Raw genomic sequence first — 14,856 nt, forward strand, 5'->3', positions numbered from 1 at the left:
ACCGTGATGTTTCAAGGTTCTTACTGTTATTCGAAAATCAGGAAGATTTTGATATTTTCTTTTCTAAATTATCCTTAGCAACTTAATTTGAACTTACCTTTTATTATTACTATGAGTTTTTTTATAAAATTATTTTTATTTCCTTATCTCATTATTCTGCGCTTCTAACATTATTATCTTACACATTTCCAGGGCTCATAGCGAGTCACTTTTTTAACTAAAAGTTACTTTTTTTCAAGTTGGTCACTAAAAGTTACTTTTTTAAAAATTTGTCACTAAAAGTTACTTTTTTGGGAGGTAAAGTGACTTTTTCGTGTGATTTATGTTTTGCATTGGCAGTTTTCTAAGAAAAATACTATAAAAATAAATGGAAAAAGACAGGAACTTGTTACTAAAGCTTCAGTTCTTGCTGTCACATGTGAAACAGTGAGCTTTATTCTCACTTCAGCTTTTATTCTTTCTAAAGCACAGTGGATGGTTGGTGGATGCTTAAGCTCTCAAGGTGGGGTTGAGCACCCTTCTGTATCTATTCTTTCTTCTATCATAATAGTCTTTTAGTTTTCTCTCGTAATAGTTAACGCTCCGCTCAACGTTGTATGTGTGTGTTTGTGTGGTTTATGATGTTCGTCTTGTGCTATGCTTCTTACGAGTAGGTGATGAATTTGAATATTTCATGGCTTTGAGAACTCTCAATGCTAAGCTAAATATAATGTCTGGGATGAAGAAATTCGGAAATAGGCCAGAATTGGTTCCACTTACTCAGAAGCTTCATACATCTGCCAAGTCTGCTTACCGTAACTACAAAGCATATTTAGAAAACCTAAGAAAGGAGGAAGCTCAAAAAGAAGAAGTAAAGAAGAAAAGATAAAACAAAACAACAAAGAGAGAGGTGATGGAGAAATTGACAAGGGAAAAAATTGGCATGATGAGATTTTGGTCAATTTTTAATCACTTTCGTGTGCTTTTGGTCAGTTTTTGGTTACTTTTCACTATTTACAAGAGATCAGACCATTATGAGCCCTGCATTTCACTATTTCATAATGAAAAATACGAAGGGTTCAGGATTCGATGAGGAATCAAAATGTTTGCGCCTCTGCACACCGTCACTCTATTTATTATCTACAGGGGCTTCACCAAGAAAACCATGCAAAAACTACATTTTCTTTGTAAAAATATCAATCTTGAATTAAACATGGATTAATCTAAAATCGCTGCTGAGTAAATTTTTTTTATCAGTTCAACTGCGTATCAGTTTCTCAGCAGTTGAACTGATAAAATATGGTTGAATTGGGGGGGGGGGGGGGGTGAGCGCAACAGTGGTCTAACCCACATTTTTTTTTAAAAAAAATTGAGAAAAATCAAGTTAAAGTTAAACATATGTGTTTTTTGTACAACATACCAAAGGCAACCACAAGTGGTTGAATGTGTCATACATCTTATATATATTGTACAAAAAACCACATGCTTTTAAATTTAACTTGATTTTTCTCTATTTTTAAAAATGTGGGTTAGACCACTGTTGCGCTCACCCCCTCAATTGGTAACAACATTTACTGCAAAATATGGATTTTTTTTACGTCCGACTTATTAAGCACATTATGATTTTTTTTTATTTTATTATTTTAAAATATTGAATTTTGACTAGTCAAATATAGAAGAGACTCATCGCTTTATGCAATGCCTTGCAAGCACTATATTTCAGTACCAGAGACATTATGTGATCAGCAACTCCGGAAGAAAATATGTGGGAGAAAGAATGGGCAATACGTTCCCTCAAGAATTTCGCCGATGCAGGAATGTTTCACTATTTTCCAGACTGAAAACTGATGAGTGTTAACTGGAAGAGAAAATAATTATAAAGATTAAACTTTGCGTTCTTGTTCTGTTGGAGTCTATCAGCTGCTACCCGAGATTTGAATATGGCTTTCACGTGCTTCAAAGACAAACATCTTAAAAACTACACTCTTCCAGTGGAGCACACAAAATAAGAATACAGAAGTACAAAACCTGCAGGAACCTTGTTTGTCCTGAAGTGCGAAACTAGCGGAAATTTACAACTGCAAGCACGATCAATGAATTTAACTATAAAATTACTAATTTTGATTTTGTAGTTTCGTCTACATAGATTGAACAAAAAATAGTGGCAACATTGTTCTCACGTCAGGGGGCTGTGTCTCAGCTGTAGTGTCGGCCAAAAATCCACTGCCAAAATATCGCAAATTTTTGCTGCACTCCATAAAAATTAATCAATTAACGACAATTAGCTTCGCTAATTACGCTATAGAATATTATTTTATACAAATCCTAAAACAGGGAAAAGAGAATAACATATAGAAGTTAGATATCCTCACGCTCATCCAGCTCCTTCCAGCTGCTTTATTTTTTTCCTCTCTCAGTTGAAAGATTTGTTTTATTGTGTCTGTTCTCATACTCCCTCAGAAAGCCGACTTCGTCTGGTAAGAAGTTCACTTATCATCCCTTCTGTCTGGAGAAGATAATATTTTCTTTTTAAAAGAAAAGAACAGATCTTCACTTGCTTATCACAGCTTTAAATGAATAAAAGAGACAGAAATACTCCAAATTAAATTTTATTTTGTTCCAAGGTGAAAAGGTTATTTTTACTTGTCAGTAATATATTATGTATGACTAACACAAAGTCTCATACAGAATACAATAATTTTTGGTATGATCTACAGATTTCTAAACTTCAAAACTATGTTATGCGTAAGTGTCGGAAGTCTTAGAACAGCTACGTCTGTTTACCTGTCCATCCGACCACTCGTCTATCCACAGGTATCAGAGTATACCCGTCATTCCACCCTACCCTCCCAAGAATATCGAATTTCAGAAATTTATCTACACATCTTCCTTTTTTCATAGATGTTATTCCAAAATGTTTGTATTGCAAATACACCAAAATGATCTAGTACATGACCCCTCTGCATTTAAAAAAAATATTGAATCCCCTCCCCTTCCTCCGTGCATAAACAGACCTAATTCCTCTGTCGTTTGGCAAAACTCAGGTGAAATTTTGTTAGCTAAAATTAAAGGAATACGAGTTTCGGTATTTTTATTGTTTCAATCCTACCAGAAAATAAAGAATGTAATTTCAGACTTCTAGTAGGTACACTTTGAAATTTCGGATAGAGGTTACTTGCACACGTCGCAGTTGCGCCATTACAAAGACCTTTCACAAGATATCTATTTTATTATTTAATATATATATATACACCATGCCTATCAAATTTGGTTAGCGCAAAATTAATGGAATATGAGTTTCAGCTTTATTCACAAATATTACTTGCTTTGACGTAAAAGTGTGCGTCCAAACTTAAGAGATACTTGGTATATACAGACAATTACACACACACACAATGAAGTACGTATTTGTGTTACTACAGCAACATTTATTATTTTATTAGCTGTAAGCATCCGTCGTTGCCGACTCTTAATTCAGAACATCGATTAAAACAGGGTTCCTACTGATATGAAGAAATCTTTCCTTGACTTTTCCTGACATTCGGCAGGAAATTCCCTAAATTTCATGACAGGTATCGGATGACGTTGACATATAAATAAGGAATAAATAACGGTGAATATTTATATATGAGAACATTTATTCTATAGAGACAAATCGTAATCAATTGCTCATACGTACAGCAATAAAAACCAAATTGGTATTATAATGGTTGGCTAATCTGAAATATTAGAAAAAATATATTTTATGAAATTTTTCCTGATTTCCAGTCTTTTCCCTGAGCTTTCCTGACTTGCACCATTTCCCCTGAGTTTTTCCTGCTTTCCCTGACCGATAGGAACCCTGTAAAAGACAGGTTAAAAATGTTTTTACTCCATTCTCCGGTGATAATCCTCTGCTGTTATGTAAGCCCGTACAACCACGATGTAATGCAGATTGTATAGACAAGGCGTTCTGAGAAACCACGAGAAACATGCATACGTTTTTGTATATATATCTTCACCCCCTCCCCCGAGCCGAAAATAAAAAAGGCTTCGTACAGAATTAGATCTGGTGAAGGTCCATCTGTGTACCAAATTTAGCGATTCTAGGTCACTATTCTCTATGCAAAAACCTGATAACAGACACATACACATACACATTATTTTAAATGTAAGTTTAGATACTCGGTTTAACCAATTATTCCTTACCTGATTCATGCCAGCATTAACGAAGGCAAGAGACGGATCACCAAACGGTACCACTGGGCTTGATCTTACATGTTTATGTCCATGCTTCCCAACAAAGTAGTCGATAAATTCTCGTCTGATACATTCTGAAGATTTTCCTTTGCTCACATGATGTAATTTGCGTGGTTTCACATTAAGACAATTTTGCGTTCTTCTCAAAATACAACTGTTCCAACATCTATAGCATATGATCCAAGAGGAATATTTGGATGTGACCTGAATGTTCATTTTTATAAACCTAATAAAAATAAAACATATTTCAAATAATATGCATTTTATATTTAATCTTTCATAACATAAACTAGTTAAATCTTCATACGACGTGTTTTGCTTAATTTTATACAAATTTTAATAAAGAGCATTGCTATGAAGTTATTACCACTATGAAAAGGTATTATTATTACAATACGATGGCCCTGCATTCAAAATTTTAAGATCTTCATCTTGATAGAAAAGTCTCAAGAAAGAAAGAGAAATTTGGTTTTCTAGTAATTTGACTCCTACGCGCAATGAAGTAACATACTCATCTTGAAACTAAAAATCCCATAAAAAAGGATATTTCAATGTACTTACCTTCGTCATTTATTCCATGCAAGTACTACTTAAAAATTACTATACAGAATTTTAAATTGTATGTTCCTAATTTCATGTTCTCCAAACATGTAGATAGTTCGGGTTAGGTTCCAGTAGGATGAAACATTCACATTAAACTTAAAATCCAGACTCATAGCCGGAGATGGTGAATAGAAAATACTCAGTTTAAATGACCTAGTTTTCATGATTATGTACTATGAGCTACAAGATAAGTATGATGTGCGAATATATGATAATGAAGTAATTAGCATTCATTTGTACTTAAGTCCTTTGTCACCAATGAGGCTATATAGGAACGAGACCTCGTGCTCCAAAGGTACGTGTGCTAGCCACTAGACTAGCAAGGACAAGTGAAGTAATTGATGGGGTATGTTAAAATTTACATCTTTCTTGTCAAATCTTGTACTTACATGATAGGAGATATCTTCGTTTATTTTTGTTGTTGTTGTTGTTGTTAAGCTCAATGTACACTTCAGTCGGGAGGACAACTAAAAACATGTTAACCGTTCCTGCTGGTCTAGTGGCTAGCACGCGCACCCTGGGTGCACAGGGTCCTGGGTTCAATTCTCAGTTGAAGTCTTGAAATTTGAACTATTACAGTGGTTCAGATTCAATCTTAAACTGTAGGTCCACACCTCGTATAGCATCAGTGCCGAAAAGGGGCGCTAATTTTTAATAAACTACAATAACAACATCTTAACTAATATGAACTTTATGTTTGTTCATAAAGTTGTTAATTATATAATCCACTGTTCATCCAATTACATTTATCTAGATTGGTCAACGCTCTATCCATACTGGAATACCGTTTCTCGTGGGATCAACGAAGTCAAACAGGGTGGCTACTAAAATTCCAAAATGAAATTTCGTGACTTTTTCGTGACCTTCTCTTTCCCAAACCATAAAATTTAGTAACATTCTCAAGAGCAAATTTGGGTGCGAATTGGACAGAATTTTCATGCATGCGATAGAAGGGTGCTTTGCTTACGATTTGGTAGCATCTAAAGCCGATCATAAACATTTCTTGTGGTAAATTTCTGGTGGTTTTCTGATTTCGTGACTTTCGTGACCGATAGAACCCTGTCAAAGAGTGTCGAGACTGGTCAAAGGAAAGCTGGATGACCGTTCGTACTCTCTAGTGATGTTGACATTGTGGCGTCCACCCAGCGTTGTGAGGAAACTACTTCAAAGAAAAAAAGTAGCGAACTCTGATCTATAAAGCCAACATTAAGGACAAGATGAGTTGACGTGCTCACCACACTATTGAGTTCCTGCTCCTTACGTAATACATTTCATTCCATGAGTGAAGATCCTTGTATATTTTTTTGAAGTTATATCATTAATTGTATGTTTTGTACTCAAATCCTTGGACAGAACCGAAACTTCCCTAGAATCTCTCACGTGTTTCGTAATTCTGGTCCCTGTACCAATTTTAAATTTGGCAACACTGAATGTTGAAAATCACAATTAAGTATAGCAGCTATGTAATGATGATGAAGTTGTGAAATGGAATGTTAGTGTTTTTGTGTAAATACTTGGGAAGAGTTTATATATATATATATATATATATATATATATATATATATATATATATATATGGGTGATTCCACGAAAAAGGGAAATTTTCACTTGGAAAATTTTTGTTCCGTTGATGGTCGCCTATTTCGAAAAAAATATCAGATGCACTTACTACTACTAAGTATATGTTAATTAGATGTTCAGCAGAGCTGAATCGTTATTGGTGTAGTAAATATAAAATAATAAACTTTTCAGCACCCACGGAGTTGAGACCATAGATCACGGAGTTGAGATTAGTGAACACGGAGTTGAAAATTGCTGTGGAGTTGAGAAACGTGATACATCTGGGTGATGTTTTGGTTTATAAGCGATTAAGATTATAATTCTCTACTTGTCTAATTGTCTATAATTGTCTAATTGTCTACTATTGTCTACTTCATTTGTTTTCTGAGCTTATGTAAACCGTCTCTTCTCTGTGTGATCAAGTCAACACGTCGAAAGTACAATACTTTTTCAACATTTGGTAAGTGTATTTGTATATTTGGTATATATACAAGGTGTTTCAAAACAATACACACATCGTTTGGGAGCTGATTCCTGACACCAAGATAAGACGAAAAGTATAGACAACTGGGTGCACAAATGCTTCCTTTCGGAGTTATAGGCTGCCGAAAACTTAAAAACTTTAAAGGTCCATAGCTCCAAAACTATGAGACCTGCCGTAGTCGGGTCACGACTTCACTTAGGAACTAATATGTGCACTATCCAAAAGTATGTTTCAGAATTCTGAGGTACTCACGAAGCATTTTTTATAGAAGGAGTTTGGCTACGGGCATATAATCTGAAGTACTCACCAACTACTTCTATAAAAGTTGTTGTGGAGGTACCTCAGGATTCTGAAACATGGATATTTGGATAGCGCACATACTAGTTCCTAAGTGAAGTCTGACCCGACTACGGTAGGCCCATAGTTTTATGCTATGGACCTTTAAAGTTCATTTTTTTCATGTTTTCGGCAGCCTATAAGTCCGAAAGGAAGCATTTGTGTACCTAGATTGGTCTATACTTTTTGTCTTATCTTGGTGTTAGGAATCACCTCCCAAACGTTGTCGGTGTTGTTTTGAAACACCCTATATAATGCACACTAAATGACAGTGTAAGGCACTCATCATTTCTGTTTTCTTTGGTTGAGTTGAATTGATTTTAGTTTAGCGTCCCTTTCAGCAGCGAGGCTATATGAGACGTGGACCTACTGATTAACGTGGAATCCGAACCACATGAGCTCCCGCCGGGAATCGAACCCGGGTCTCCCACGCCAAAGGCGCGTACGCTAACCGCTTAGCCACGGAGGAGCTCTCTGTTTTCTTTGGATAATTCGATGTTCTTTGTTAAGTAGCCCTCATTTTCCACTCCAATGAACGAAATGTCTTGAGGAAACAGAGAAGGTGTGTTCTAGTCTACACAGAATGTCAACTGCCAACGCTTTTTGAACGTCAGGTTTAGTGGACCAGGAGAAATTCCTCCCGATCCGCGTCATAAAATTGACTGTCCGTACATTCCCTCAGACTCTTCGACAATCCCTGAAAAGGAAACAATTAGCTGATCATACTTTCTGAGAATTAGCTGAGAAACTTTCAGTTATAACGCAGAATTTATATGTATTGCTATTAATAGGCTCCGCCTGGAACACATTCAAAAATGGATGGGAGGTTTGCAGAATTTGCATATTACATTCACGAACACATACAGTCAGTAGTTCTATTTTTGCAGCTATTTGGATTGAGAAAAGTATCCTCACGAATTCCCTTTAAGTCTGGTTTTTTTCCCCTGCATTTTTGCCACAGTCAGGGGTGGAAATTGAACAATAATACTTCAGTATGCATACGATAATTACGTTGTAAACAAACAAAATACATACAATACAGAAAATCATGGTAATTTTTAAGTCGCACATGTGATACATTATTTATATCTTAATGTAGAGCGATTAAATAAGTGATGGAAGTAGGGAAAATATCGTTAAGTACAGATAGACTATAACAATTAACCATCTGCTCCACGTGATTTGCTGATTGTTTTACTGCTAATTCGAGTATCCCCGAAACATACTTTTGTCCAGTTACCTTCCTTGGAGCCAAAACTAAGGAGTGATTTATGTAAAACCCATTGAAGTCAGCAGGACGAATCAGGATGCGAGTTTTAGACTTACATTCAACTAGTATTCCAGAATAGTCAGAAATATCATATTTTGTATTTGTTTTTACCAAAATAAGCTTGATTTAAATCAACCAACCCTGGTTTCGAAGCCAAACGTTGCCGCCATATACGGAACGAGATAACCCAGGACAGAAAGCGACAGAACAATTTGTGTTTGTGTGCTATCGGCTCCTTGTTACATAGTGGAAGGGGTAACATGATACATTGTTGATACAAACTAATATGTCATGTTACTACTTCTATAAAAGATACCTATAATACAATTAGCACAAAGATACGATGTCTTTACACAGCGTTGCAAACACATCTGGTTCGTCATAAAAACGAATCTTTCCAGAACTTATATAGTATATTCGTTTCGAGGGCTGCCCTCCTAATTCTGTGTACATAATTACGATGCTTGAGTCTGAGTGTTCGTTTCAAGGATTACACAGATTATTTTATATAAGAATTTCAAATTTCCTAAAGTGTTTTCGAAGGTAGTCCTTAAGGAAATTTCTTCATTTTTGAAAATGAAACAAAGTCGACGGAATTTCATCATATTACAAGTAAGGCTACTAAATGTCCCGATTTTGTCGGAAGAGTTCTTAAATGTTTGGTCCTGCTTCCGACTTCTTAGACTAACAAACTATGTCATGCATAAGTATCAGAAGTTTTATAGAACAGATTTGTCAGTCCGTCTGTCGACAAGTGTAAGTGCAAAAACGGTAACAAATCGAGATGCAGATTTTTGCAATCGATTCAGCGTCTTAAAAATAGATTTCTACTCCTCCGTTAACTATCAATTCAAACCGAAAGGGGTTCAAATTAGTCATTTACGGTTTCAACGTTCATCGCCGTAAAATGAAAACGATTCAGAGACAGTGTGAAGCGGTTTTCTGCAAAAAATTCAGCGTCTCACAGCAACGTACAATGACTATCACGAACAATTTACAAAACAGGAAGAGATTAAAATTTCATATTACTTCCGGTACCAATACTGATTTCCAAAAAGAAAAAAAAAAAAGTTAGCAATAGCGAGATGCGTTTTTCTAGTCGATTCATTGTCCCAAGAATAGGTTCTATCTTCTACATTAACCCTCTGTTGAATCAGAAAGTGGTTAAAATTAACAACATCCGGCTTGAACAATTATCGCCATAGAATAAAAATGATAATAGATAGCGAGACGATTTTCTGTAATCGATTCAGGGTCTCAAGAGTACACATTATCTTAACCCGCAACACAATACCAAAACCGGAAGTGGTTGAGATTTATTGCTACTTCCGGTTTGATTTATGTAGAGCAAAAATGATCCAGATGCAGTTTTCCTGCAATTCATTCAGCTTCTCCAGAGTGGGTTCTATCTCCGCCCTTAATTCCCTATTCAAACAGGGAGTGTTTCAAATTTAACGATTTCCGGTTTCCGATTTCTTGTTTCTGTTTTATCACCATAGAACAGAAACAGTAAGGAATAGCGAGCAGGCATAATGTTTTTTTAATAGATTCATGATGTCAGAACATACCATCACAACCCATAACTCTCTACCAAAACCGGAAGTGGTTGAAATTTACTACTACTTAACGGTTTTAAATACTGATTTCTGTAGAGCAAAATCCGTAAGAGATACCGAGATGCACTTTTCTTGCAATCGATTCAGCTTCTCAAAAGTAGGTTCTATATCTTTCCTAAAACCCTTAGTTGAATTCGAAAGTGCTTCAAATTAACCATTTCCGCTTTCAACATTTATGGCCATAGAATAAAAACAGTAAGGAACAGGGAGTAATGGCTTTAGTGTCCGAAGAACAGATTCTACCTATGACTTCATTCATATGTTGCAACTAGTAATAATACATGTACTACTTCAAGTTTCGGTTTTGAATTCTAATAACTGGGAAGTTTACCGTAACTTAACACTGCGAGAAGAAACTCAGCTGTTTTTCAACTGAAACTTGGACGTCAAAATGTACCTGTTGTTAAGAAGCGAATATAAAAATGAGGGTCTTTTATTGCTTGTAATTTACATCTGCTGCAAGCTTATAAAACACATGTTAGTTTAGGCTAGGTTCTGTTCGGTATACCATGATGTACGTAATCGCAGCCGAGTTTAACAGAAGTTAACCCAAAAAAAAAATGTCCAAACGTTGCTGTGACAAATGTTGCACACAAAGTAGTGCCGACAGAACACAGTATGACGGAATCTTGTGTATTAGCCCACTTTAAATCTTAATCTTGTAGCCTAAGTTTCACGCGAAAGTGAACAAGATTAAAGAAAGTTATCACTGTACGGTGACTAATTACGAAGGAAAATGGATTAATCTTGGACGGCAAGAGTTTTCTTTGGCCATTTCATTTTATTTATTTATTTATTTATTCTTCGATTCAGTGATTTGATCTTTTGATTCCGGTTTTGAGAGCTCACTTGTTCCGCTAACTTGGTTGCTGGTAGGAAGTCATGTAGTACGTGATGTTGTGCTCTTGATTTTTTTTTCTTTTTTGTTGTTGTTGTTGTTGTTGTTTGTTTGTTTGTTTGAACGGCGAATTATGGATATGGTGTGATCATTTTGTGATACCGTCTTCAATGTTTCACGTGGTTAGTTGTGGCTGTAGGTGGTTCGCTTCTAAACTCTCATTGTGGTGTCACGATTTTTTTTTTTTCTTTCTTAAGTGAAGGAGTGATACGAAACCAAAATGCTATTGATGCTTATAGATTTTGTTTTCCTGTGAAATTATTGAACCTTAGAAAAGAATTGCACTGTGTGTTAAAAAAAGCAGAAGTTTGTTAAAAAGAGTTCGACATAATCGGTTAAAAGTGTAGTTGTTCGTTAACGTGAAAATCTTTTACTTTGTTATATATTTGTGTTTACAACTACGAAGTATAAAAATATTACTTATGAATGTTCATTTGGCTCTGTTTTAAGCACGGATTGCTGGAAAGCTTACTCGTCGTTACCTAGTGCTCAGTGGAAGAATTTGACTGTGAAACATTCTTGTAACGTTGCAGACCTGATAAGTGGGGCATATACGCCAAGTATTGACAATCTTTGGTGATAATTGAAGAGGAGTTTGAGCTGCACGGGTGGGTCGGAAGAGAAGATTTTGCAGCTTGGATACTATTTATGGAATAGGAAATTTTGTTCCGGTTATAGCATTGGGCAGAATTATTATTAATGAGCCATGCTGTGGAATTGTACACGCAGCATTGAAATATCAGGTATTTACTTTTCATTATTTTCTTCGTAGTTGTAAAATATTTATTTGGTTTTGCTTGCTGTTGTTTCATTTCAAGTATATAGTTTTATGAAATTTCCACTGCACGTTAATTGCCATTTTTTAAACTGTAATGTGGTTAGGAGGGCGTGCTTCCCTCATGTATATAATTTATTTTCCCTTTCTAAGAGAGGGAATTGGGGGTTCTCCCCTCATCTTTTATTATTATTATTATTATTATTATTATTATTATTATTATTATTATTATTATTATTATTATGGAAATATGGTGGTTCTTTCTGTAGTTTCATCTCTTATTTAATACGTAATGTATTTTAAGTTTTGTTACATTTAGAACTGATATGATACGAAGTTCGCTTAGTTCTATATGTATCAATACTTGAAATATGAAATGTTGCAAATAATAGTAGAATCATTACAGTCGGAATCACCATAATTTCTAACCGATTCAATTTGTAAGGAACTAGTTCCTGGTGATATTTAACGAACTGTTACGAGGTTCTTTATGAATCGGTTCATTGAACGAATCAATTGAATGAAATGGTCTAAATAAACTCTTACCATCTTGGACTATATGAAGGCGCGTACTGAGGCCATATTAGGTAAACTGACAACAGAACATTATGCCAGTGTTTCAGTAATTAACTTAGGAAGTATATGATGTAATAAGGAAGAGAAAGATGCCGATTGATTCTAGCAACAAATCTAGAGAGTCCCACAACGTATTGCTCCGTTGAAGCTCGGTACTATTTTATTTTAAGGGGATAAATTTGTAAAACGTACGGTAGAAATCGTTACAATTTGACGATGGGTCGTATCTTAAAAATTTCACTTTCTCAGGCAGAGAAAGAACAATAATTACCGGTACACAGAGGGAAAGGGGTTAAATATGTAATAACTCGTTGCCTATTCCAAATAATTATTATCTAGAATACAATATATAACCATCGTCTGGAGATTCTACAAATGTACTACACGCAAGACATGTGTTTTTATGCCGTTTGTCGAAATCTTTCTCTATTCTCGTTTTGTATACCCACCGTCGCTGACGCGCGTGTTCTCTACGGTCGCTCCCACCGTTAACGTACGGATCCCTTCTTACTGTTCTCCTGTCCTGACTCGGTTAGATAGCATTCGTGCTTTTTAGTGGGCCCCTAAGAGTGGGACTAATGAGAGAAGTAATTCTAGGAAAGGTATATTAACATATCAAATAAATAGTTACACAACGTATAAAACAAGGTAATCTGGATCTAATCAGGGTTCGCAATCTGTGGAGGATTAGCCAGGTATATTAACAGAATCAAAATTAGGAAAAAGTTTAAACGGTTTATAGCCATCCGATTATAGGGAGTCATCGGCGGAACCTTAGCCGTAATGTGCTTTTAACTTTTCATTCAGTTTGAAAGTTTTAGAAGTAATCTTGATTTCATGCTCTGAAAACACGGTAGCCTTTATAAGCCAAAGAGCAGAGCCAATGCTCCTTGCACTATGCTTTCTTTAATAAATCTGGTTGCCTTTCTTTATTGTTTACTATCAATTCTTTTCAAACAAAATATATATCTACTTGATTATTGAATCTTATGTATTTCTTACCACTTTTATTTCTCTTCATGCAAATACTATATACAATTACTATTCCAAACAATGCTATAGTACCACACATTTATGTGATCTACACACGCTTTGTGATGTTCATTTATTTCCAAACTTTTTTTTAACCTCCCCTCTCTATTTGTTTTGCTGTTCCACGATGATGTCAGTGAGCAGGTCTAAGCGAAAGATGGAGCTACAATTAATGAACCATATCAAAACAGAAAATGGAAAAACCGTACATGAAGACGAAGAGGTTTGCGGAAAACCGTGGAGCATGGAACTGACTTGCCAATAATGACAGAATAACTTTGATATATAGTAGTGTGAGAGGAAGTTTAAACAGTTGAGAGTTTCTCTGAAAAGTGCTTCGCTCGACTACTAAATAATCTACGCTACTATGGTCCTTATGGAGAGTTGTTTTGTAGCGTGATTAGTGCCACATTAAAAAGGTCGACTAACATATGTTTCCTGCAGTTGTCAGGCATTTAGTATGACACTAATAATACGTCAAAACGACTCTGCATAAGGCATTATAAGTCTAGAGGTCTCGGATTCAGTTCCCAATGAGAGTAGATAAAAAAATATTTTCCTAATGCATTACTTCAGACGAAATATAATAATAAATTTTAAAAAATCAAAGGAAAGAAATGTTAAAAATACTCATTTCCTTTCGAAAGAACTGACTGTCATTGAGATTATTACATAAGAGAGTGCTATCTAATAATAATTGTATAACAACTAATCATCAGGGAAGTATAATAATGTCGCGTATACAAGATCATAAATGGAAGGTCATGCTCAGTTGGTGAATGAAGTGCAAGACAGATTTGCAGTGAGTCTATTGATAATGCCGATTATATGTAACTAGTAATTGAAATTGCAGAAGTCTAATTGCGCTATACACAAAATAAAAAGTATCTGCATGGTGCATTACGGGAGAAAATAACCAAATCTGATTGCTTTCTCATTAGAAATACTTTAAAAGGTGCCTTCCATTTCAACTCAGGCAAAAAAATATAAAATTGTACCATCACCATCTCAGATATTGTTGAAACTTTTTTTATAACAACTAGACATGTTTTTAAGAGACCCATATTTTTTTGTTTTGTCGAAAAAAATTTTCCCGCGAAGTAGTGGGCCATCAAAGACGGGGAGTACAATTTATGAATTGTAGAAGTCATGGAAAATGGTCAACTTCGGAGCCTCACCATTCGGCTATGGAGACAGGTAGAGTTATAATTCTTGTTGTGGTATGTACATAGGGATATAAATAAACTATATTTTATTATAGTTTGGTTTGTGCATGCGTATCTTTTTGTACATAAATTAACAAATGAACGTCAATTTATCTGAAAAGTCGAAGTTTGCGAATTTTTTTCGAGCACTTCCGGTTCGAATTTTAAAATTCTGTTTTCGCGGTTGGTAAGACCTAGCTACCCGCTTTCCGAAAAAAATTTTCTATCGCTTCTGTGTGAAATCGTTTTGTCGCAAAAAATTCGAGAAATTGTAAAATTTTCA

The 14,856-nt window shown here is 35.3% G+C and overlaps 1 protein-coding gene across 2 annotated transcripts in view; it reads right to left on the reverse strand.

Annotated features, from left to right (window-relative positions):
* AlaRS-m (alanine--tRNA ligase, mitochondrial) overlaps positions 1–13,447 on the reverse strand; it is a 41,988-nt gene extending 28,541 nt beyond the window's left edge. For both annotated transcript variants that reach the window (XM_081728152.1, XM_081728151.1), the window contains exons 1-2: positions 13,339–13,447; positions 4,168–4,444 (exon numbers count right to left, since the gene is read on the reverse strand). In XM_081728152.1, the coding sequence (XP_081584278.1) occupies positions 4,168–4,434 (267 nt within the window). In that variant the 5' untranslated portion in view covers positions 4,435–4,444; positions 13,339–13,447. The remainder of the gene's footprint in view (positions 1–4,167; positions 4,445–13,338) is intronic.
* Between the last annotated feature and the right edge of the window lie 1,409 nt (positions 13,448–14,856).

This window comes from Thermobia domestica, chromosome 10 (genome assembly GCF_964235325.1).
Source record: "Thermobia domestica chromosome 10, izTheDome1.hap1.1, whole genome shotgun sequence".
In the NCBI taxonomy this organism is placed as follows: domain Eukaryota; kingdom Metazoa; phylum Arthropoda; class Insecta; order Zygentoma; family Lepismatidae; genus Thermobia; species Thermobia domestica.